At 45.9% G+C, this 25,197-nt stretch overlaps 1 protein-coding gene across 4 annotated transcripts in view; it reads left to right on the forward strand.

The window, feature by feature from the left end:
• Positions 1–25,197, forward strand: part of SGPL1 (sphingosine-1-phosphate lyase 1) — a 490,430-nt gene that overhangs the window by 87,468 nt on the left and 377,765 nt on the right. For all 4 annotated transcript variants that reach the window (XR_015295917.1, XR_015295918.1, XR_015295919.1 and 1 more), the window contains exon 3: positions 17,110–17,177. Coding sequence is in view for 1 of the 4 variants with exons in the window: in XM_086922046.1 (XP_086778172.1) it covers positions 17,110–17,177 (68 nt within the window). In the remaining 3 variants the exon portion in view is untranslated. The remainder of the gene's footprint in view (positions 1–17,109; positions 17,178–25,197) is intronic.

A 25,197-nucleotide genomic window follows, 5' to 3' on the forward strand; every position in this document is an offset into this window, starting at 1 on the left:
TATCCACACAGAGCCACACACACAACCACACAATCGCAGTCTGTTACTAGAGGTCCCTCTAGAGCCGTTCTCTAGCTCTGGCTGAACCGGGGTGCAGTGTCGCAGTCTGTGACTAGAGGTCCCTGTAGAGCCGTGCTCTAGCGCTGCGTTGACAAATGTGCAGTGTAGCAGTCAGTTCCATTAGGCAAAATATCGCAGACTATTGCAGTGCTTTGTAGTAGTAGTATCCCGCATAATCCATTTCTAAATACGCAACATTGGGCGTAGGTTAAGTGCACTTTAGTTTGCTACTTTTAAAGCATGCGATGTTATGTTGTCGTTACCTGATGCACCCGTAGCCTAGTTGTATGCATAGTGCTTGCACATTTGTAACGCTTTAAAACGACTTTGACATACGGCACGTTATATATCGTGGCTTAATTGCTGGCTTTAAATCGTGTGAAAGAGACACCCTGTGTTTTCGAAGAAGCACTCGTAACAACGCTTAATCAAACCTAAGCCTCGATAGCTAATAAGAGACACAATAGCCACTTGTGTGCTCAGCTGCTGATCATTCCCAGCTTTCGCATATACAGAGCCAGGCTCCTGCGCGATGTGAATAGGTTGCAGAATCGCAGTATGTTACTAGAGGTCCCTGTGTAGAACCATAATACAGTGCTGGCTGAGCTGGGGTGCAGGGACCATAGGTAATAAATATCATCCTCTAAAACTGGTTTTGATAGAAAAGTAGTTTTTCTGTGGTTTAAATGCGGCAATTCGCTTTGGAAGTTCTACAGGGTGCAGGACTGTTACAATCACGGTTTCATTTTGTGTATAGAGGAACGTGTATATAATTGTGACCAAATATATAAATTATGCCTGGATCTAGTATGTAAAGGGACATGGCATTTCAAAGTGTGTATTCTTATAACAAACCTGTATCCAAACTTTTAACTTTACCAAACAGCCCTAACAGTAGCCCTAGTCCCGAGACTGACTTGTGACTAAGAAGCTTAAAGGATAAAAACTACCACCGATGCCAGATCCCTAGGGTTTACACTGATCTTGTACCATGTAAATCAATGACTTAAATTTGCATTGGATTGAGTGCTATGTAGAGCTGAAAATGCCATGCCAGATCAAGATGCTACTAAAATTGTTCGACGTTCAGTTTGGGGTTGGAAACAAACCTTGAAGGCTATGCTGCAATCATCGATTCTATGATTTTGGCCCATACAGCATTTAAGAAAACTAAACTAAAATAATCTTGCTGAAAAGATTACACTATTTGTAGAATTAATGTCCATGAGGAGTTAACATGTCCTCAAGTTTCAGGTAATGCTTCTCAAAAAATTAAAATACTTCGAACTGGACCTACTTAACCTTACAAACATGAGCATAACACAAGCAGTGCCTACAATAACACAAGCAGTGCCCACCAATCAGAGGCCCCACACTTGGCTCAAGACTTGTTACAGGTGAAGCAACCACGCTAAATGAAATTTTGGTGGCCCCTCACTAAATTTCGAAGATTGTGGCTCAATCATTTTGTACTACTCTGCTGTTTACACATGAATATGCTATAATGTAGTTTACATATTATTTTGTTGGTCTCTGAATTAAATGCTCATCGCTGCTATATTCTGTGATCTGTAAATCAGGAGTTCAATTTCCGAAGGGCCAACTCCTTCCCAGTTTACTAAATTGGTACCATCATATTTGGTGATACGAACACCAATTATTTACACAACTTGTAAAGACCAGAAGAGCAATATAAAATGAAGCAAACATCGATTTATTATGTTTTACAAGAAGTATTTTCTCTGAAATAGATGGTTACCTCTGACAATCAATTGTATTTTCCAAATAATTCCAGTCCATATATGCTTGACTTCTAGGTTGCTTGGTGCAGCTGTATAAAAGTCGAATGCGAAGGTGACCCGTCAGCACATTTTGAAAACTATTCACAAGCAAATTACAAAGTGACTAATAGCTCATTATATGCCTACTGAAGTATTAATCTGTAATCTTAGAGGCGTTTAATGTTTTGAACCCAGAATTGTAAAGTTATGTAGGCATTAGGTAATACTTTGCATAATTTTACAGTCAATAGTACATGAATTAAAAAAAAAATCTAGCTTCGCTTAGTGAAGGGGTGAGAGCCTTCTTACATCAGTAAAACAATTAGTATGAGGCAGTTAGCGCTGGTTGCACCACAGCACTTTCTTTTCCTTTACCTTCAGTCATGGTGCACAGCAGGTGCACCGCTGTACAACATGGCTAAACAAAACTTTGACAAAGTCAATAACTCTCGCTTAGTTGAGACCTATTGGCTTTACCACAGTTTTAGTGTTTTCCAATCCCCAGTCACTGCTGCCAGCTTCTGGCTTTTCAGTCATACCATTGCTGCAAAACTCGAAGGTTTAGTAGATTTTTGTGCTCGCAAAACGTTTGAGCATGACAAATCCCTAACTAACAACCAAAGAAGTAAAAACATGCATACATGAAACAAATGAGAGTTGTAAAATTGAGTGAAAACATAATCCAGATTCTTCTTTATCCTAGAAATTACGCTCGAATAGGTGGACCTAACCTTCAATTTTGCCCAGAAATAAAATCGTTCTAACCCTTTGTAGCCAGGGGCTTGAAAAGCTGGAAATGAACCCCTTGTTTGAAATGTTGTTCAAGCCCTCGCAACGCTCGCTCTGAACGTCTCATCATTTAGGATGTCATCGGATGAAGTGGCCCTGCTTTAGTCCGTTTTCTGCCTGTAAATGTAACTGGTTGTGGTGGGAACCTCACACTATGCTGTATGGGGGCAAAACATGTATATGAAGTTTCCATATGTGCTGTTGCCATCTGCACAACTAATCTTAGACGTTTTATCCTTCAGTTGAATATGGCCCTTCTATCTCTTCTTCTTAAGGTACTTGTGAAATTTATGAGGTAGCAATGTTGTTGGTTTCTTTTAGTGCATGGAGGCAGTGCATGTGTGTTACCAGCTAGCAGGCTTTATACAGGAATGGGATTGATCTTCGTATTATGTTTGAGATGTGCCAAAGAGAGATATCGTTTTTACTTTCCACACAGCTCTTTTAAAAATGCAGAGAATCCTAAACAGCACCTTATACTGACTTGAATAGTAAGCTAATGTCGATAACTAAGGGCAGCAGTAAAGCGATTAGTGGAAAAAAATCAAAAGTGCATCTGGTTGTTCTTGTTTGAATCTTTCACGGACTGCCTTAAATAAAATCATGCTCAGTTAATCCAGCCAGGAAGGTCAAGCTTTGCTACAGTAGGGACGGGGCAATTAAAACAAGCAAGCAACTATGTGGGAGGAGGACAGGGAACGAACAACAACTGCTGAGCGACGACGTGGGGGACGGGGCAATAACAGGTGAGCAACGACACAGGAGAAGAGCGATGGGATGGCAAAGCAAGTGGCGAAACAACAACGATGACATTGTGAGGCAGAAATAATAAGTCCTAAACGAGAGCAGGACGGAGGAGGGCTGCGGGCAGAGGGAAGGGGGGGTGAGGCGTGACTAAGGAGAGCTGCGGGCAGAGGAAAGGGGGGGGCGCTCCCTCACAAGGCAGTCTGGTGTCTCATACTAGCGGATCTTTCCTTTGGGCGCGATGTCTCAAATCACAGCCCCAGTCCCTTTACCTGGAATGTGTTTTCGGAACCCCAGTTAGACCGCTGCATGCAAGTGACCGGACTGTCACTGAACAGTGCTTGCTCCCCGGACTCCACTTCCAGCAGGGGGCAGGAAAAAGACTCGGCTGAAGAGCCGGTTCACGGAGCCACTGCACAAGTAGCGCCTTGACCCACACGGGTCACGGGCTGTGCTAAAGGGTCTCTCGTGCCTGGAGAGGCGCAGAGCTGCGGGACTGGTCTGGGTGGGCATAAGCGGAGGCAGGGATGTGGGTCCGGCGGAGGAAAGAGCACAGGGAGAGGAGGAGGCTGAGAGAGGAAAGGCGGAAGGAAGGAAACCGAGGCAGGATGCAGCATCGGGACAACGGAGGGTCTGTCTCGTCTGGCGGTCGGGCAGAAATGGCAGCCTCAAGCTTCCGGAATTTTTAGAATTCGGGGCGTGTTTTGCTGTCCTGAGTGACGGACGACGTCACGAGCTAAAGAACAGCAAAACTTACGCCCCCGAATCCGAAAAAGACAGGGCTTGTTTGGAGTGACTCACTTCTCTTCCAATGGCTGGCCTCTGTTTAGGAAGCCAGCCAAAGGAAGCGAACGGAGCTGAGAGGCGGGTCTAAACTGCCTACTACACAACATAAGATCTCCTGACCGGAAGCTGCTTCGCAGCTTAACAGTCCCTCGACCTAAAAAGGCTTCCAAAAGTTTAACCGCATTACACCCATGCTACTTAACATTCACTGGTTCTCACTTCCTTCCCTCATACACTTCAGGATCAATCGCATCATCAGCAAAACAAATAAAGGCACACCTCATTACCTTTCTGCCAGCGTCAACAGCTAAGGAGGGATCTGCAAAACTTCCAGTTTCAGCCCTGGTAGGATGAAGGCCACAGGATACATGATAGTGAAAACAGTAGTCTTTCACTTATTTTACCCCTAGAATTGTGGATGCCATCCCAACAGCAATTAGAAAGACACCCTTCAATCTGCACTGAGATTGCAAGGCCATGCTCTTCAGGCATCTCAGCAAAGCATAGCATGCTGCTGCCCAACTACCCTTTTCCTTTCTACACCCCTTCGGTCCTCTGTGCCTTTAACCTGATAATTCATAACCACCTACTTTCTGTCCCTACCCCTTGCTTATCAAATCCACCCTCCCTGAATTGCTGATTGCTTCCATTTATTATAGTGCAGCGTTGGTACCTCGCAAGGTTCGTGTTTTATAAATACACTAGTTAAAAATCCATCTCCTACATGGATTTATGCACAAATGTAAGGAATCCTACTAAGCTGCAGTGGTTAGCTCCATGTTCCAAATCTTTCCATTCTTTTTTTTTTTTAACCTTTATTAACCACGTTGTTAGTAAGTACAGACATTGGTTCGGGCAACTTTATCATTGACACTGTGCGTACACCATGGACAGTTATGCAGTTACAATAGTACAGTTGTAGGCATAGCAGTATGTTGCTCCGTAACGCACGAATAGCGGGCCTGAGTGGGTAGATGAGAAGACGTTCCCACATGGTCAGGGAGTAGCAGTGCCAGATCCCTGCCTCCCTGCACATCTTACCCAGCCCATTGTGAATCCATTATAGAATCCGCATTTGTCTTGTGTGTTTGATGTGAAGACAGTGGCAGATAAGGGAGTGGTGTATGGGCAACCAGATAGGCCAGAACTTAGGGGTCTCTCTCGCTGTTCAGCAGGAGTCCCCGTAGTTTGGTCCGATTGTCGGAGGTAGGCGCTGAATGGTGTCCAGATATCGTGAGGATGGGATCTCGGTTGCATCAGCTCCCAATAGTTGTTTAATTTCTTGTGACAGTACGTGTCCCTGAGCCAATCCCGCATCTGTGGAGCCAGGAGTCGTCCCCTGTTTATTGCGAACTTTCGCTTCGCAATCCGCAACATCAGTGCAACAAGCCTGCAGACCGCACAATCCACCTCCGCCACATAGCCCAACAGTCCCAGCAGTGGAGAAGGGTTTACTGGTGTGTCTATCATGGTCCCAATGGTATTGAATACCCCCCCGTATCTGGCGATGGCTGGGCACAAGTCCGCAGCAGGTGAACAGCACATCTTGCAACAAGAGTCTGGGGTGAGCTCCATGCGATGAGTTTGTACGGGCTTTCTATAGATGCAGTGTAGAAATTTAAAATGGAAGAGCTGCAATAGGGCAATAGATTCCAGCTGGCCGCAACAGAATGCCCACTGTTTATCTGTAAGAGGCGATTGAAGATCTGTATCTCGTGCTTCGCGGACTGGTGCGGACGCTGCTGGCGCAAACTGTTGCATAACATTGTATAATGATGTGATTAGTTTCCATGCAGTGCTAGTTGTGTAAATGTGTTCCAGTGCTGCGAGGGCCTGTGGGGGATTCAGGAAAGTTTTGAATGCCGCTCTGCGAGTTCCGCGCAGTTGGTAATATAAAAAAGTGTTGAGGGGAGTATTTCTAGTGGGGTCTTGATCTGGAGGATTGAGTAAAGTGTTGTTTGAAAATAAATCCATGAAAGTATCAATGCCAAGTTTGTGGGCTTGGGCGCAGGCGCTGCTTTCTGATATTGGTAGCTCAGGGTGTCTAGCCACCGGGACCGATGGGGCATACAGGCAAATATGTCCTGCTTGCTTTGCTAGACCCCTCCATGCCCACCTTAAGCACTGCGGAGTGTCCATCTCAGAGGCCGGGCATTTATATCGGAGAAACAGGGCTGTCGAAATGAGGCATGGTGACCTTATCCATCTCTACCGCCACGTGGTATTGGAAGGGTGTAGGATGTGTCCAATAGTGCAAGTATGGTGCCTGTCCGCACACGGCGTATAACTGTAGGTCTGCTGCCCCATCCCGCCCTTTACTTGTGACAGTGTGAGTAGTTTGTATTTGATGCAGGGCTGTTTCCCGACCCAGATTTGTGTATAAGGTTAGTTCCGAATCTGTTAAAAAAACATGTGTGATTGGCATCGGTATGTTGATGAACATGTAAAGAAATTTTGGCAGTACCACCATCTTTGCAATGCCGATCTGCCCCGCTAGGGAAAGCGGGAGTTTGGTCCAAATAGGGATGCACTCTTCCATCCAGGTCATTGAACTACCCAGATTAGCCCTCCATATTTCCTCTGTATCGCTCCATACGTATATTCCCAGGTGCTTGACTGGGCCGCTCGCCCACTGTAGCGGGTACTCCACCGGGAAAGGGACCGTTGTCTCTGTTAGGGGGATCAGCGTAGACTTGATCCAGTTTATCTGGACCCCAGAAATGCCACCAAATCATATGATTTCACGAATGAGTGGTGAGAGGTTTTGCTCTGGATGTTGTACACATGAGGTAACATTGTCCGTATATAGGGGCACCACCAACCCATGGGTAGTGAAGCCCAGTCGTTGCAGGCAGATTTGTGCAGCTAGAGGTTCAATTACAATAGCGAAAAGTAATTGGGATACCAGGCACCCATGCCTCGTGCCTCTGTGAAATGGTTACATTCCAACGTTTGACTGTTCATAAGTACGCTGGCAGTATGTAGGGTGTACCATAGACTGATTTGCGCAAGAAAGATGTTGCCCAGGCCCATCCTTCCAAGCAACGGAAACATGTACTTCCATCCCAGCGTGTCAAACGCTTTTGTGGCATAGAGTAGTGCCGCCACAGCTGGGAGGTGGGTACACCAAGAACATGGTCTGGAGATTGTACGACGTCTAACGACCTGGGATAAATCACGATTGTTTGGGTCTTATCATTACTGGTAGCAGGAGTTGGAGTCTATTAGCTAAGACCGTGGCAAAGAATCTGTTGTTGATATTGATGATAGATAGCGGCCTGTAGGATTCACAGGTATGGGTCGGTTTGTCTGGCTTAAGAAGTGTAACTATGACTGCATCTCGCATCGATGGGAGAAGCTGGCCTACCTCAAAGGCGTCCAGGAAGACGTCCATGAGCGTGGGTCCCAAAATATCGGAGTACTCTTTATAGAAAGTAGCTGGCAGCCCGTCCAACCCTGGGGCCTTGTCCAGGGAGAGTCCAGCAATTGCCTGCTGATTCCCTTCCAGGGTAATCGGGGAGTCCAAGAAATCCCTATGAGCATTTGAAAGCCATATCAATTCAATGTTGTCGAAGTATGTTTGCAGGTCGGGAGGGGCGGTAGCCTGATCTGTTAAGTACAACTCCACATAGAAGTCTACCATAATCTGCATCAATTTCGTTACGGAGGAGTGTTGCTGTCCCTCCGAGTTCAACAGATCGGCGATCTATGATGTGGTGTGCGGTTTTTGGAGCAATCTGGCTAGCGTTTTACTGGTGCGATCTCGCTCCCCGTACGTACGTGCTTGGGTCTCCTTGCTCAGAACCAGGGTCTCCCTAATGGTCTCCTCCTGATACTCGGATAGCTTCTCACGTATATCTGCCAGAACGGCGGCCTCCCCAGAGCTGTGGAGTCTAGCCTCCAGTGCAGATATGTCTTTCTCGAGTGACTTGAGTGTTATGCGAATGGACTTCAAAACACCATGTTGTCTAGCTAGGCATTTGCCCCGGATCTCCTCCTTAAAGGCATCCCAAAGTGTAGTGGTGAGCTGACTGAGCCCCTTTTTTTGGTCAAAATTGGTTTGAGTTGCTGTGTGAATCTCTTCTTTAAAGGCAGAGTCCCTTAGCGCACCTGGGGGTAGACGCCAGGTGAACGCTCTCGAAGGGGCGCCCGGTGGGTGTATGGTCAGCTGGACATGGGCGTGATCTGAGACTGTGTGGGGTAGGTGGATAATCACTGATTGCCACAGTAGAAGATCTCTGGTTATCAACCAATAATCTATCCTGGACCAGGCTCTGTGTTGCAAGGAGAAACATGTGCCCGTATGGGTATTGGGGTGGTTGGGCCTCCAGATGTCTATGAGGTGATTGTCTTCTATAATAGTGTTTAAGACGTGTGCGGCTTTTGGGTGTGGGCTGCCCTACTTTTCCATTGGATCTATGGGTGGGATATTGTAATCACCACACCAGATCGTTGTCTGTGAGCTAGTGCCTGCGATCAGGTGTCAGAACTTGGTAAAGAAGTCCAGGTTGTCTCCATAAGGCCATAGATAGTGGAGAGTGTGACCAGGTGATTATAGAGTGTGCCTGACAGAATAAAGTAGCGCCCCTCGGTATCGCTGATACACTGCGTTGTGACCCAGGCCAGGCCTCTGCGAATGAGGATGCATGTGCCTCTAGCGTAGTTGGAGTACGTGGCTGAGTAAGTGGTGCCCCATCCCTTTGTGAGCAGCGGAGGGAGAGCCCGGCCATCAAGTGGGTCTCTTGGAGAATGCAGATGTCAATCTGATGCCTGTGAAGATAGGCGTGTACCAGACGGATTTTCCTATTGTCGTTAAGACCCCTGACGTTCCATGTTATAAGCTTTACTGAGGCTGGGCTACCATTGCGTAAATATTTAAAGTTTGTGATAAGCTGAAAAAGCAGGTGGTGCGCGAAGTGTAAGATGTTGCCCCTGGTGTACGTGTACGCACAGTCTTTGGTGTAACTTGTGTAAATACAAAGTATCATGCTAGCCACATCATGGAATGCCAACATAACTTCCAAAACATTAACAGGAAACACCCCATACCCCCTCCAACCCTCCAATCAGGTTGAGAACCCCCCCCCCCCTGCATCATAAACACATGGAATCATCCCTGGGGGTAGTGGAGGCGCCACGTATACTAACCCGCAAGGAAAGGCTGGGTGGACGAGCAAAGCTATACAGGTATGGGAGCCCAAAATATACAAAGACCTAATTTAGTAGAATGTAGGAGCCCTCTCGATAGCATGTGAATAAACAGCATTTTAACAATATATAGACTAGAGCTAATAATTAACAGTGACCTAAGGAGAACATGTCCTCCCAAACTGGACAATGTCCACATATACATAAAGGAAGTTCGGTTGGTGGCAAACATTTTTTATCATTTTCACTCAGCCGGGTGTCCGACTCGGCGTGCAAGGGCGTGTTTTGCTCTGACTTGGACTGTACATGCTTCTTTGCAAACTTGAGGGCCTGTTTAGGGTCTGTGAAATGGTGCGTTTTCCCCCTTGCATTATGCACAGTTTAGCAGGGTATAGCATAGCATACTTCAGGTTTGCCTGCTGCAGCAATTTTTTGGCCAGCTGGAACTCACGTTTGGCTGCTTGTACCACCATGGTGAAGTCGGGTAAGAAGGATATGCAGTCTCCCCTGTGCTGGATTGGCCCTTTTTACCTGGCCGCGTGGAGAACTGCATCCCGGCCTTTGTAGTTCAGTAGCAGAACCACTATTGGCCGAGGCGGCGCCCCTGGGGGCGGACATGTTCCCAGTGTCCTGTGAACTCTCTCAATGATGAAGACTGGGGACACCTCTGTTCCAAGAAGGTCACGCAGTAATGTTTCGACATAGTCCTTTACACGAGAAATGTCTTGTTGACTCGGGTAAGCCACTAATGGGAAGATTGTTCCTTCTCAAGCACGCTTCGAGGTCTTCATTCTTCTGTTTTATGAGATCTAGGACCTTGTCCATTCGCATGAGGTGTTCAGATGTGGTTGCCTGAGCATCGTCCGATTCTCTCACTCTTGGATCTCGATGATTCAGGTGAGTCCACCTTGTCCAGATGCACCCCGAGGAGGTCCAGTTTAGCATCAATGGTTTTCAGGCTGGATTTGACCTCTAGCATGATCTCTTTGAGGTCCTGGTCTTTGCCTCCTGTCTCCCCTGGAGGGTGAGGGGCAGTCGCAGCCTTTAGTGGTGCGTTTTTTTCTCAAAGGGGAGCTTTGACTGTCACCCTTCTGGTTTCCCCATTTTGTAGGAGAGTGGCTGCCGCCAGTGGACCCCTGTAGCGAGAGAGGAGCGGAGGGGGGCTGGTTCGTGGTGCAAGGTCTGGGGCAGAAGAGCGTGCTGCTGTTCGGTCGAGTCGCAGTGGCTAATGATCGTTCTATTCCTCCCCAAATGTGTACTTAGTGCTTTTCTTCCCTCAAGCACTGCCCATTAGGCTGCCCGGCGCTGTCTGTTGAGACAGGGGGGATGGGAGGGTTCGAGTTGCACCAGATGCCTGGGTAAGCAGCAAGATGGGCACCTGTGATCTTCTCCCACCCTTGTAGGGCGTTGATTGTGGCGCTGTCGCCTGCGTGGCACCAGGCATGTTAAAGCTACAGGTACTTACTGCTTAAGTATTTATGAATAAGGCAGAATGTTGTAATTTATTGGAGCAGGGTTTGCCCCAGGCGACCTTCTCTCAAGGTGTCAAATCGATTATGGTCTTCCATTTTCAGCTAGAATGAAGCCTTCAGTCTAGTTAGCCAACTTCCCATGGCAGAAACCATATTATGGGTATACTGACATAAGCCTTTTCTACATGCCATATTTGTCAATTACTTTGCTTCGCTTTCAAAAATAGTTTTTCCTCAGATGGCATCATTGTTGTTTTTTCTAAGGGTTCAGTTTGGTATTTAGAGCATTCGTTGAATGCAGATACACCTGCTATGCACACTCCTGCTATCTAGTGTTGGGCTCAGACTTTACAAGTTGTTTTTCTCAAGGGGCTTTTTAATGCTGGTGTGACATCGTGTCTCCTCCTCCTTGAGGTAAAGAGCACATCCAACAGCTCCTTTGCTAGATTGAATTTTTCTGCCCTTGGGTTTGGACTCTTTGCGCCAGAGCAGCTTGCAGCTTCCATGCCTTAGCAAACTATGGATGCCTAACAGTTTGGAAAGGGCACCTATTCATCAGGTAGCAAAATTGAGTTCTTCAGAAGGCGCACTATTTCTACTATCGACTTCACAAAACTTCCATCAAAGACCAACTGAGAATGCTCTGCTCCAGGTGATGGAGGGTAAAAAAACAGTTTTGTAAATGTCCTGAATGTGTGGCTAAATACGCTTATTCAGGCTCATACGACGTCTGCTCCCTTTGCCTGTCCGCGGAACACAAGGAACAGGACTGTGCATCTTGCAGTCTGTTCAAAAACTTAAGATGAGACCAATGATTAGCCCATAATATGGAAATGGCCGCTGAAGCAGAATGTTTGCAGGAAGGAAGGGAACAACAACTTCAATCCTTCAGAGATTAAGGGGATGTGACCGAAGGAGCCATCAACGCCAGTCCGCACTGCGTTGAATCTGATGACTCCAGCCAGCAAGAGGAAGAAGACGTGGCCTTGCAGGTCATGGAGATGACACAAGAACAGAGACCATCGGTGTCGGGACCCAAGATGAGGACAAGTCTGTAAGTACTCAAGAACTACCCCACATACAGAAAGTAAGCACACACCCCTCCAAACATCGCCATAGTGTGCTACTGTCTTGCAGTTCTGGTTGACACAGTGAGCGTGCCACAGAGCCGAGACAGGACAAGTCGCTACTCATTCCCAATCTAGCTACAGGCTTTAGGGGCAGGCCTGGGGTCAACACGCAGCAGTAATCTATGCTGAAAAAGACATTGACTCCTGCACAGAAGACGGTGCCTACACCTCGCCATCCTCTGGCATTTATGAAACCATCAGATGCGAGCAAACGCACCGTGTCCACACACACCTCATCGGATCTGAAGCAAACCTTGACTCCAAAGAAGGTGTCTGAGCACAGCCACTGTTCGTCTCCAAAGATGGCTACGGCATTGACTGTTTTGATGCCAGACAGCACACTTCTACATAGGCAAAGAAAAACACACTGAATAAGACATACCGCTGAATGAAATGTTTTTAAGAACCTTCAAGAGATAATGAAAAAGAAACAACAAGCTAGAAAGGAACGTTTGCCCAAAAAACGCGAAAGAGGAAAAGGCAAGACACTGATGTATCTTAGCCACTTACAAGGAGGTCAAACACAGAGCAGAAGGCCACAAGCTCTATGCCACTGGACTTATATACATCTCCACAGCCTTTATCACCATCTTCCACACAGTCAGTAGTGGAAGAAGTAGGGTGTCAAACTTACTATACTCATGAATATTCAGATTCCATAGGCGATCCTACACCTAGCCAAGACCCATGAGATGACTGAGAAAGTGCTACCAGACACTGATGTAGAACCCCTGATACCACCTAAAACATCTTCCCCAGATTATACATCAGCAAACCACAGTGGTATTCAAAGAGCAGCTGAATATCACAAGGTCCAAATGCACACCACAGAGTAGGAAACAGATTTCTTATGGAAACGCTAACAAAAGCAGAGCATATGATGTAATCTCTCCCAATGTTAGGGTCCATGCTTAAAGTCTCAACAGAACTTTTTAAAGACCTTTTCAAGACCAGGAGTCCTTACTCCACGTATAGAGAGAAAGTACAAACCCTCCCTCAACCTCCCTCTTTACATCTGGGGACATCCAACTGTTGATTCCCTGGTAGTGACAGCTGTCAGAAAAAGTGCAACTTCTCAAGGCACTGGTGATGCGCCACTTCCTGATGAGGAGAGTAAGTGTATTGATGCAGCAGGAAAGCGGTAAGCAACTGCACATGCCAATCTCTGATGCATTGCTAACTCAGTGGGGGTCCTGTCCAGGTACCACAGGACAACATGGGATAGGATGGAAGATCTTATTCACCATCTTCCTGAACAATATTTAAAAAAAGGAGAAGTCCTAGTTGCAGAAGGTAGACAAGTGTTTAATGCAGGTATACGTTGTTCCCTAGACAGTGCAGACACAGCTGCAAGAGGAATAAATTCCTCCATCTTACTACGCAAACAGGCATGTTATGTTAATTTTTTTTATAAAACGTGCTTACGTCAGGCGGCTTCATGGCGCTGGGAGCAGAAGGGAATAGAAAGATGTTCAGCGGTAAAAGGAAAGAAGATGTTAGTCATAGGCTGAGTGAAACAGTAGGGTTTTCAGACAGGACCTAAAGTGGGCATAGGAAGTAGTGAACCTCAGCTCAGAAGGGAGAGAGTTCCAACGGGTGGGGGCAAGAAACGAAAATCTGAGGCCCCCATGTTTTTTGCGCTTAAAGGTGGGGGTCATAAGCAGGGCAAGATGGGAGGAACGCAAATTACGAGATGGGCAATAACGGTGGAGGAGAGAAGAAATAAAGACTGGGCCGAGGCCGGCCAAGCCCTTGAAGGTGATACAGCCTAATTTAAATTTGCAGCGTTTGGCTACTGGGAGCCAGTGGAGGGTTTTGAGCAGAGGGCGAACGTGATGGTGTCTCGGTTGGTGGAAGATCAGTCTTGCAGCCTGATTCTGGACCAGCTGTAGCCGGTTCAGCTGGTATGAAGGGATACCGACATAAAGGGAATTAGCGTAGTCGATCCTGGAGATTGCAAGGGCCAGAAGGGCTAAGGTAAGGGCCTCTGTAGTGAGGAAGCGGGAGATCTTGCAAATTTTGCGGAGGTGAAAGAAGCTGGAGGAAACCACCGCTTTAATGTGAGGCTTCATCGAGAGGTCCTTACTGATAATGACGCCAATACTTTTAGCAGTGTAACAGGGCAGGGAGGGGGACCAAGACATGGCGGCCAAAAATTGGAGCTCCAAGGGTTGGAGGCGCCCCTGATCAAGACCAACTCGGTCTTGTCGGGGTTAAGTTTTAGATGATTTTCCCCCATCCAGTCGCTGATGAGGCACAGAGTCGACTGAAAGTTGTGGATGGATTGATCCGAGGAGTCGATATCAAAGATCAACTGAATGTCGTCCGCATAATTAAATGCGGTGACATTACTTTCTCGTAGGGAACGGATCAGGGGGGTGAGGTACAAATTAAAAAGGAGGGGGGGGAAAGGGAGGAACCTTGAGGAACGCCACAAGTCAGTTTCACTTTGTCAGCAGAGAAGTGGGGGAGGCGGACTGCCTGGTAACGATTACTTAAAGAGCGCCCCTGGATGCCGGCATCTCTGATACGGCCGACCAAAATATCATGGTCGGCCGTGTTGCATGTTTAGGAATCTCCGGTTTAAGCGGGAACTGCAGCAACATTTACTTAATATCCCATTGGCGATATTAAGTACCCCCTATTTGGACCAGAGGTAGACTCCCAACTAGAGAAAATTAAAAGTACACTGAAACTGATGCATCTAATGGACCTCTGCAGAATCCAACACCTAAGCATCATTCCTATCAGAGGTATCCGGGAAGAGGAGTAGCAAAATCCACCACTCCTGACATCCAAACCAATCAAAAACAGTAGCAGCAGTACCATCAATAAACTGAGAAAAGGTATTATACAGGAGGAGTTTAAACCAAGAGGAAAAAGTAGAGGAACGCCAGCAAGGGGAGCCTCGACTTCTAAGCAGTGACTTAACTTCCATTTCCCCCTATCATATAACATCTGTCGGGGGAAGGCTACAACAGTTCCATCAATTGTAGCTAGAAGCAACATCAGACCAGTGGGTGCTGAACATTATCTACAAGCGATATTGCCTGGAACTAAAGACCCACCCACCAAACATACCTCCTCACAAACAAATCCTAAGCCCTCCGCATAAACACCTTCTCAAAGAAGAAGATAAAGCTCTGTTGCTAAAAGGACCCATAGAGCCTGTACCACAAAGACACCAAGGCTAGGGGGTATACTCCCTATACTTTTTGATACCCAAAAAACTGTAATGCTACGACTAATACTGGATCTATGACCACTCAACCTACACATCTTAACAGAACACTTCCACATGGTGACACTATAAGATGTGATACCACTACTACAAAAAGCTGACTTCATGACTACACTAGATCTGAAGGGTGCTTTTTCCATATTAAACATCACTGGTATCTGCAGTTTGTGGTAAGCGGTCGTCATTACCAGTTCACAGTATTACCTTTCAGGATAAAAGCCTGAAGGGGTTTCACAAAATTTCTAACTGTGTTACCACCCCATTTAAGAAGACTGAATATTCATGTATTCCCAAACCTAGAAGATTGGCTGATCACGAGTTCAAGCAAACAAAGGTGCCTGCGAGGCGCACAGGCCACCATCAATCTGCTACACACACTGGGATTCACAAAAGTACTACAAAGTCCCACTTACTTCAGATCCATCCATATTTGGAGCTATACTCAATTCGAACTCAGCCAAAGCTTACCCCAATTCCCCAAGGGTACTCAGTCTCCAGGACAAGTGGGCTCTTTTTCAGCCACGTCGTCACTTAATTGTTAGGTCAGTGATGTGCCTTTTTGGAATAATTGCCTCTTGTATGGCAAACGCATACAACACCCTGAAGGGCAGAACCTTTTTTGACCCAATTCCTCAGGTGACTGTAGGAACAGCAGATACATCACTAATAGAATGGGGAGCACACATGGAGGACATCACGGTACAGAGGCAGTGGACTGATCACCAATAAACATTCCACATTAACGTCCTAGAGTTCCTAGCCATAAAGTTATTCTTCTACGCGGTCCCAATATGACTGCAATGCATTACATTCAGAAACCAGAAGGGACACATTTGCACAATTTCAGAATTGAAACATTTCCAGTGTCAAATTAGTGCTGTTGCTCCTTTTTCTTAAACACCTAAAAACAATTGACTAAGCCAATCGTACTGACAGGTTTTATGTCTGCCAGTTGTTGTATATCTGGATGCAATAGCATCTCCGAGGGAACCCAAAATACTGGTTGGGTGGCACACTATGGGAATCAAGGTAATGTATTTTACATGGTTCCTTTTAGAAAGCCCCATCTTTTTTCATCCCACTTGAAGACCTGTCTACACATATTCTATACGGCTGATTGCAGCCAGCGGTTGTGGGTACTTCCTGAAGCCTAGTTAGAGGTTTTTTTTCTTCTAAAATTGATGCTGCATTCAGTGCTAGACACAGGGCAAGCACACACTGTAAAGTGCCCGAATTGCTATTCAATTTGTATATTAAAGTAACTGTTGAGCATATTAATGCAGTAGGCTATGGGGCAGTTTTTAATCTTTTTAATATTTCAAGACTCTACGTTGCCACGGTTTTATAAACTTTGCTTTCTCACTCAATTAATTTGCTTTAAAATGCACTGTTTGGCAATCTTTTTTAAAAAGTCTCAGGAGGAGGACCACCTTTGACCCCATGTTTGTCCATTAAGCTTGCTCGCTGCATAAGTCATAGGCAAATTGTACGGCCGCCACTTTCAAATGTCACCAGCCTGTCACCAGCCGTCACTGCTTTTGTTTTTAAACTGTTGTTCATAAGAAATGTTTGATAACTCTTTTACATTTAAGGGTGTAAATGCAACTAGTGGCGTAGGATATTTTTCAGTTGGAATAATGAAATCACATTTTATAAAGCTCATGCTCTTAGTTTTATCATTACAGCCTCAGTCTCATGCCTATCCGCAACTAGTGAGATACTGTAGCCGCAGATGGAGACACATGTTCACTATAAAGATTTATTTTTTTAATCTAAACTGAATTTAAATGGAGTGGTATTTATATACACACAAGGAAGGTTGGATGTTGTAACTTAAGCTGTAGTGTGGTGCACAGAATGAGGGTTGCATATATTCAGTGTTGCAGAGCAGAGTGTTTGTGGCTTTTCTTCGAAGTCAGTGATTTAATGAAACTTTATCTAATTTTTTTTTCTTTCAGGTTTATTCTCAAGATGTAAAAAAAAGTTTTTTAAAACAGTGAGACAACTTCCTTTTATTGGTGCTAAGGTAAGTGTTTGGTATATGTTATTCTTGCAGAAAAATGTATTGAAAGTTATCCATTTCATTCTTTTGAAGCCAAGATCTATGCCATACTTTAATAATTTGACATTGGCAGGTTGTGTTCCGGAGAGGTGACACCTTACTACTGCTTTGTGTGTTGTAAGTATATGGTGGTTGTGTGGCCAATAGGAAATAATTTTCCCGAAATTGTGTAATATAAGATGAAAGGTCCTAGTGTTTGAGCTAATCACGTTGTAGTATCCTGCATTATATACTGTAAGGTGTTTTACCAGCCCTGCTCTGCCAGTGCCTGTGCTCTGATTCATTAGAATGTTGGAGTCTGATGATGCCTCGGAATGTTGGGACTGAGGGAGGCAGAGGCGACAGTTGGTCATGGGCTGAGCTGCTGACAGGCAGCTCCTGGTGGGGCTCTGATCTACCACTTATCAACATGATGTCCTGTACCTTACAACATGTTATCTTCATAAAATAAATCATCTTGAAATATTACCTCCCTGAGTGGACCTTCTTCACTACACACGTCCTATTACAAATGCTGCAAATCATTTGTTTATTTGTTTATATTGTATCGAAACATTTGTAAGTGGACAACTTAACATAATATCTTCCAAAGGAAAGGGGCATGTTTGTAAATGTGTTTATATTTTCCATGAAAAACAGGGTTAAACCATTAAGTTCTATTTTAGTGAACACTGTAAGAAGCTGTATATGGTGTACACTTATGTAAGTGGACACCTTGCACCAATCCAGACAACCCTTAGGGTGATTTTAGTGGTCTTAGACATCCTTAGAAAGCTCTCTAAGTGGTATCTGTGGAGTGCAGCCTTAAGGCTTATTCCAGCAGGAGTTTAAAGCAGCTTGTTTTACCAGAACATAATCTAATGGGTATAGATTAAGTGATAAAGAACCACACAGTGTAGTTATAATAATATTTATTTTTTTTATAAGACACTCACTAACACATACAGATATCTCCTAGCCAGAGATGTAAACAATTCACAGAATACTTTTCAATATAAACAGGTAAGTAGCACGTATTACACAGTGATCACCAGGGGGAGACCAAACCATATACTAAAATAGTGGTATTCAAACCAGAACTCATGTCAAGACTATACGCAAAAATGCTGGGGACCTAAGGAAATAACCAGGAGCCCCACGGAGCCATGTGCAGAGTGGGAATACGACTGCTGTATCCATGCAAGTCAATGGGTAAGTCGCAGTTGCAATTTTAAAGAAAGACCCTTCCCTTGGACCCTGAAGAAACTCTGTGGAAGACAGCAAGTTGGAGAGCCACCCCACCCATGAATACCCTACGTACCAGGATACATACACCAGGGAAGGCGGGTGCATAGGTGTGAAGTGGCGTTGGAAACCGCCGTCAAACCCAGTGGAGAACTTCAGGAAGATGCTGCTGCTGAGGAAGGTTAAAGAGTCCGGTGGAACCCAAAGGGGGATTAAGGTTGAGAAGTACCTGCTAGCAGAAGGGACAGAGTATATGCCACTCAGGAGTGACCCAGAGGCATGGAAGATGAATGCCCACCGATGTCAAGTCTTGCAGTAGAGACGACATGACCTTGGAGCTGCAGCTTTGAGGGTCAGGCGACGCTGTGGAAGACCAGGAGCCGTTCACGAGCTGTCCCACATTGTTTGTCGAGAGTTGAGGGGTTGGGGCAGTGTCGGTACCAGCAAGGTTTAGGGGGCTCGCCACAAGAAGGGGAGTTGGGACAGGCCCCTAACAATCAGGGGAGCCAGAACTCAAAGATGACTCTCAAGAGGCACTGGAGTCACAAGAGGACCTCGAGCAGCTCACCAAAGATGCAGGCCCACGGTGCATGTGATGAGGTGAGGACAAAGATCTTTGTCACTGGAGATGCTTCAGGTTGGGGCTACTTGGAGCCCCAACATTAAGGAAGCCAAAAAGCCTTTGCATCTGCGAGTCAGCGCTGTGCACAGGGGTTCGGTTCCTGTGGCACCGACTAGGGATACTGGCCTCAAACTTGGTGAGAGGATAGGGCAGGCCTTGAAGGATGTGACGAACCACCACCTGTGTTCACTGTGTTGCTGAGCCCTTCGGAGTCCTTGGGAGCCCAGGATCAGCAGACCGGTCAGCTTAGTTGTGTTGCCTGCAGATGCAGAGAGGTGATTCCTTAACTTCAAGGGAGGTTCCTTCAGGTGTCTTGGATACCCACAGGCCTTGGAAGGTTCCTGTATGGTGTACAGGGACGAATGCTGCAGCTGACTTGCAGGGTGATGAGATCAGGAGCAGCACCTCTCTGCAGCCCGTCGACACTGTATCCCACCACATGCTCATCAAAAGACTCCACAGCATCGGCATCCAAGGGGACGTGCTCAGATGAATTGCTTCCTTCCTCACCGGATGAACCCAGAATATCCACCTCCAATCTTTCGCCTCGTAACCCAAGGAGATAACCTGCGGTGTCTCCAAAGGCTTATCCTTCAGTCCTGCGCTCTTTAACGCATCTATGTCCCCGTTGGCCAACACCCTCAGATTCCACGGTTTGAACATAATTTCCTACGCAGACAGCACACTTGTGGTAAATATTTGATTTACCGTCTTAATTTCTATGCAGGTAAGTACTTAAACAAAAATAACTCAATCGGAAAGAAAGAGACAGAGTCCGTGGTGTTAGAGTTCTTAGGGGTTTTATTCCTTAAAAAGGAATGGTTCAGGTTCTGGTTATCGGATTCCTGCCACCACAGGGGTGCAGGAAGGGATAGAGCATACTTTATTGACATTTCGTTACTTTTATACTTAGTATACACAATAGAAGTCAATGCAGAAGGCGTAACAGCTGAGAGAAACAAGATAAGGTTTACACACGTGTGAACAATACGTAATCAGAAGGCGTGAACTAAGGCGTGCACAGAGGTGTGTTCTAGAAACGTCACATGTAAGTGTCAGAAGTGGGTGGCTCTATGACAGAATGGAGCAGAATCAGCAGAATTCGGAAGCTAGGATGCGCGCGCAGCTGCATGACGTAGCATTGACGTAAAGTTGGAGGGTGCAGGGGACTTGACATTTACACTAGAGGAAAGAGACAGAAGTCTGGCATGTCAGATCAACTCGTTCCTATATCCTATCTGGTATCTGATGTTTGGGAACCATATTATCTAGCAGGAAAAGGTCTCTCGGACAGAGGCTATTCTATATTGACTGTGAGTGCGTGCATATGTGCCTACGTGTCTATGGGTAAAGCGAGGGGGCAAGCGAGGGGGCATGGGCCTACCATGGCAACGGGAGCTATGAATTACTTGCATGGAGACAGTGAGGCCGGGCCCTTTGCTCTGCAGCTGGAAAGATGTTTACTTAAACTAGTAGGCAGGAATGTATCTTTGAGGAGCGGAACAGATAATTCGAAGGTTGAATACAGTCTTGGCAGACAACAGGCTGAGCTAAGCACCGTGAGCCGCGCAGGGAGTAGGACAGAGTTCACGGGTGGGGGCATCCCACCTCGCAGTTTCAGGAGGCAGAGATGCTTTTCGGAAAGAGGCTTGATGACAGAAAACAGGGCCTACTTCGCCTGGGCTGGAAAACATGTAAAGTACACCATGAAAAGACGTTGGCAAGGCATACTTAGAAACGGAATATTCAACCCATTCAGGGTGGGTCTGAAAGAGGACATGTTAACGTTGGACGCAAATGTGTTTGCGTCTTCATAGCTGGCACAGGAGGGAAGTTACATGCACTTTAAGTTCGTACATGGAGACGGTGGGGTAACGTTAGGGAACATTTCTTGACCATAAAATTTATATTTCCTCATTCCCTCCTTGTTCCCTACGGACCCTTCATGATCTATCGATCCTCATGAACCGATCAGTCTGTTCATGTAACATCATTTGTTCTTCTTTCTTCTTTTCACGTTTTGCATGAAAACTGGAATGCGGAATGCATGACGTAGCGCACAGACCGCAAATCGCTGGCCCGCACTGTAGGCACAGGCAGCAACTGAATACTATGACGAGGGCAATGCCTAGGAAGGATAGGATCTTCCATCCCCAAGCAGTCAACGTTGTCCAGAACCAACCGGACCAAGTCCAGGTGCCTGGATTCTGATGTATCAGATTTGCAATTTTATGAAGACGTGTGATAGCTTTATACACAGTTGGCGCATTTTCTGGAATGAAAACACAGCAACTTGACCCGATGACCTTACAAGCTCCGCCTCTTTCTGCCAAGAAGACGTCAATAACAAGACGATTCTGAAGGACAACAACCCGCATGGCGGACTGCTCCTCTGTTAAGTTACCTAGAGCGGAAGTAGTTTCATTCACTACTGCTTCGAGGGTTCTAGTTAATTTGCGTATCAGTTTACTATTAAAAACAGCACCAAAATAGGGGAAGAAACCTTTATTAAAGTCTGTATATTGCTCCCATGCCGTTTCAGTATAGTCGACAATCGGGAGATCTCTTCTGAGTCTATTGTTTACTAGATTTGTATTTCTGTGATAATCAGGAGGGGCTAGGAAAACAGGGGGCAGAAGGAAGGCAATGTAACAGGTACCATCCCAATCTAGAGGTAAGCGTATGTATGCGGTATGGCCACAAACAAAGTAGGAATGACGAGTAGCTTTAAATGTAGACCTGCCCTGATCACTGAAGTCGACTACGGTAGTACATTTACTATGACCTAAGTGTACTGAACCCTTCTTTCTGAGACATAAATCACCAGTGACTGGTAATACTGACATAGCAGGGAGAACTGGTGCGGCTTCGGATTCAACAGTAAGAATCATGAGATTAATTGTGTAATTACCTAATCCATATACTTCATTTTCTAGATCAGTTCCTGTCCTAGTGGGAAGTCCCTTCTTGTCAGGATAGCAGGCGGTAAGCAGAACTAAGTTCAGGTTTCCCCAAACCCAATTTCCCTCGAAAATAGCAATATCAGAATCTAAAGAATTAATTAATCTAAACCACGCACCACAGGAGCCATTGTGAGTGAATGGGTACGGAAAAAGAGTCAGAACTCCCTTATATTTCTGGTAGGGAGGGAGTCGGCCACATATCCAACAGTTGGTAGCATTGTTAGTCTGATGCGAGTGGTGTAACATACTAATAAATGTATTGTTGCGCAGCGCAAGTCTGTAAGATAACTCGTGTGAAGGTAGTTCACTAAAAGAATGTTCGGCAGAAACATTGTAAACAGATTGTGTATGCTTGAAGATAGGGTAATATACGGGCAGCAATATACTAGCAGCAATAATCAGAAGGCTTAGAAAAAACAAAAGCAATAATGTCACTATACAGTGACTATGGAGTGATTTACAATATGCAAGTTTCTTGAGTTGTCTCTCTCTCTCTCTATCTCGATCTAGGGGATACATGTCAGAAACTAATTTAACCGATTCACCTAGGGGAGGACTTAAACAATTAAACTGTCTGACTTGCTAGATCGGAGTTTTGATTTGTACTCCTCTTGCGGAGTTTTCTCTCTCTTGGGAACTTTACAGTCACTAGATCCTAGGCAGTCCTTTGAGGGGGTGGAAGAGTCAGTTTCTGGAAAAAGTTCATTGCATTTTTTGATGTGGCTCGTGTGGATCCACCCCTTGCGGCCTTCAACCTTGATCGCGGTCCTCGTGGTGAGAAGGACGAGCTTCGGCTCCTGCCAGCGGGGCTCCAGCGGACTCCTCCTATCGAAGTTGCGGATCAACACCGTGTCGCCGGGGCGGACATCGTGTGGCTTTACATCAGTGTTGTCGGGAAAAGCTGCGGCAACCTGTGAACGACATGATTGGAGTGCAGACATCAAGGAGGCAAGGTAATCTGTCAGCATGTTACAATCGACATCAGTTATTTTCTTAGGCATTGGCGTCCCCCACATATTTGGTGGCCTGCCAAAAACCACCTCATACGGGGATAGCCCTGATCTCGAATGAGGAACCATCCTCATGTAGAACAATGCAACTGGCAGGGCGACTATCCAGTCGACCCCTTTCTCTTTACAAACTTTAGCAAGGCGGGTCTTTAGGGTCTGATTGTGTCTCTCTACAAGGCCAGCTGCCTCGGGATGTCGGACGCAGTGGAATTTCCACTGATATCCTAGCAGGAGTGAGACCTGCTTCATGAGCTCGGATGAGAATGGCTGTCCGTTATCTGAGTATACGATACGTGGCAAGCCGTACCGTGGGAAGAATTCTCGAACCAGCTGCCTGGCAGTGGTCGGGGCTGTGTAGTCTGGGACTGGATATGCTTCTGTCCAACGGGAAAGTGCACAAACAACTACGAGGACGTACTTGAATCCTCGACAACGTTCCATCTGGATATAATCCATCTGGAGGACTTCAAAAGGGTGATCGGGAGGATGAAATCCACCTTGCTCTACAGGGACGCTTTTACCTGGATTGAACTGACAACAGATCATGCAAGTACGCACTTTCTGTTTTGCTGCTGCTCGTAAATGTTTGTTGTACCAGAGATTCTGTAAACTGTCTAACATAGCTTTTTCTCCCAGATGTGCCGGACTATGTGCTGTATTTATTATGACTTGAACCATAGAGTCGGGGAGAAACCATGTAGATTTTCCCTTCGTCATCCATCCCTGATCTGTCTGGACCCCTCCTAGTTCGGACCATTTCTTGATATCATCGGAAGTGGCATGTGTCTGTATATCGATTACATCTAGTGTGGGGTCCTTAACTGCCATACAATGTGTCGGTACTATTGCCTTTGTCACATCAGTTGCCTGAGTGTGAGTCAATGCGGTATGTTTTGCTGTTTGGTCTGCCAGGTCGTTACCCTGGGAAATAGAGTCAGTAACTTTAGTATGTGCTTTACACTTCATGATGGATATGCCTGAAGGCAGATGTATTGCTTCTAACAGTGCTTGAATGAGGGGACCGTGTTGGATCTTGGCTCCGTGAGAAGTCAAGAAACCTCGTTCTTGCCATAACATTCCGAAGTCGTGTACGACTCCGAAAGCATAACGTGAATCAGTGTATATGTTAACATTTCTGTTCTTGGCTAGTATACAGGCTCGGGTCAGAGCGACAAGCTCTGCTGCTTGAGCGGACAGTGTGTCAATACGATGTGTTTCTTTGACTTCGGTTTCAGTGGTTACTGCATACGCGGCCACTAATTCTCCTGTACTTGTTCTCATGCATGAACCGTCCACATAAAGTGTCAGGTCTGGATTTGTCAGTGCAACATCTGTTAAATCTCGTCGGGGCTTTGTTACTGCATTGATTATCTCTATGCAATCATGCGGGGCTGGATCTGTTGTACTTGAAGGTAACAATGTTGCGGGATTTAGAATGCTACAGCGTCTGATTTCTATGTGTGGCTGAAACAGCGTCAGTTCATAACCTGTCAGTCGTGCTATAGTTAAGTGTTGAGTCTGGGTTCGGTTTAGAAGGACCTCTACAGAATGTGGAACTTGTACTGTCAATGGATGTCCTAATACAATTGAATCGCTTTGTCTGATTGCTAGGGCTGTCGCTGCAACTGACCTTAAGCACGCAGGGAGTGCCTGGGCTACTGAATCCAATGTACTCGAAAAATAAGCGCAAGGCTTATGTGAACCTGCTTGATCTTGTGTGAGGACAGACAACGCTGTACCTTCACGTTCTGTGACAAAAAGTGTAAAAGGTTTGCTGTAACATGGTGTCGCTAAAACCGGTGCTTGACATAAAGCTTTCTTTAATTCTTCAAAAGCCTGTGTATGTTCCTGAGTCCAAGGAAGGACAGTCGAATTCGCTGCCTCCTGTGTTGTCAACTGAATGAGTGGTTTAGCTAGAAATGCATACTGGGGAATCCATTGTCTGCAGTACGAGGTGAGGCCTATAAAGGCCCGCACTTCCTTTTGTGTCTGGGGTTGTGTCATATTTACAATTAACTGGATACGGTCAGGAGTGAGCTGTCTCCCCACTTTGGACAGCAAGTGACCCAAGTACACAACTTGCTGAACACAGAATTGTAACTTTGAAGGAGACACCTTGTGTCCCTTGTCGGCCAGGTAATGTAAAACTATCAGTGATGCTTGTT

Source organism: Lissotriton vulgaris, chromosome 5 (genome assembly GCF_964263255.1).
Source record: "Lissotriton vulgaris chromosome 5, aLisVul1.2, whole genome shotgun sequence".
NCBI classification, from domain to species: Eukaryota; Metazoa; Chordata; class Amphibia; order Caudata; family Salamandridae; genus Lissotriton; species Lissotriton vulgaris.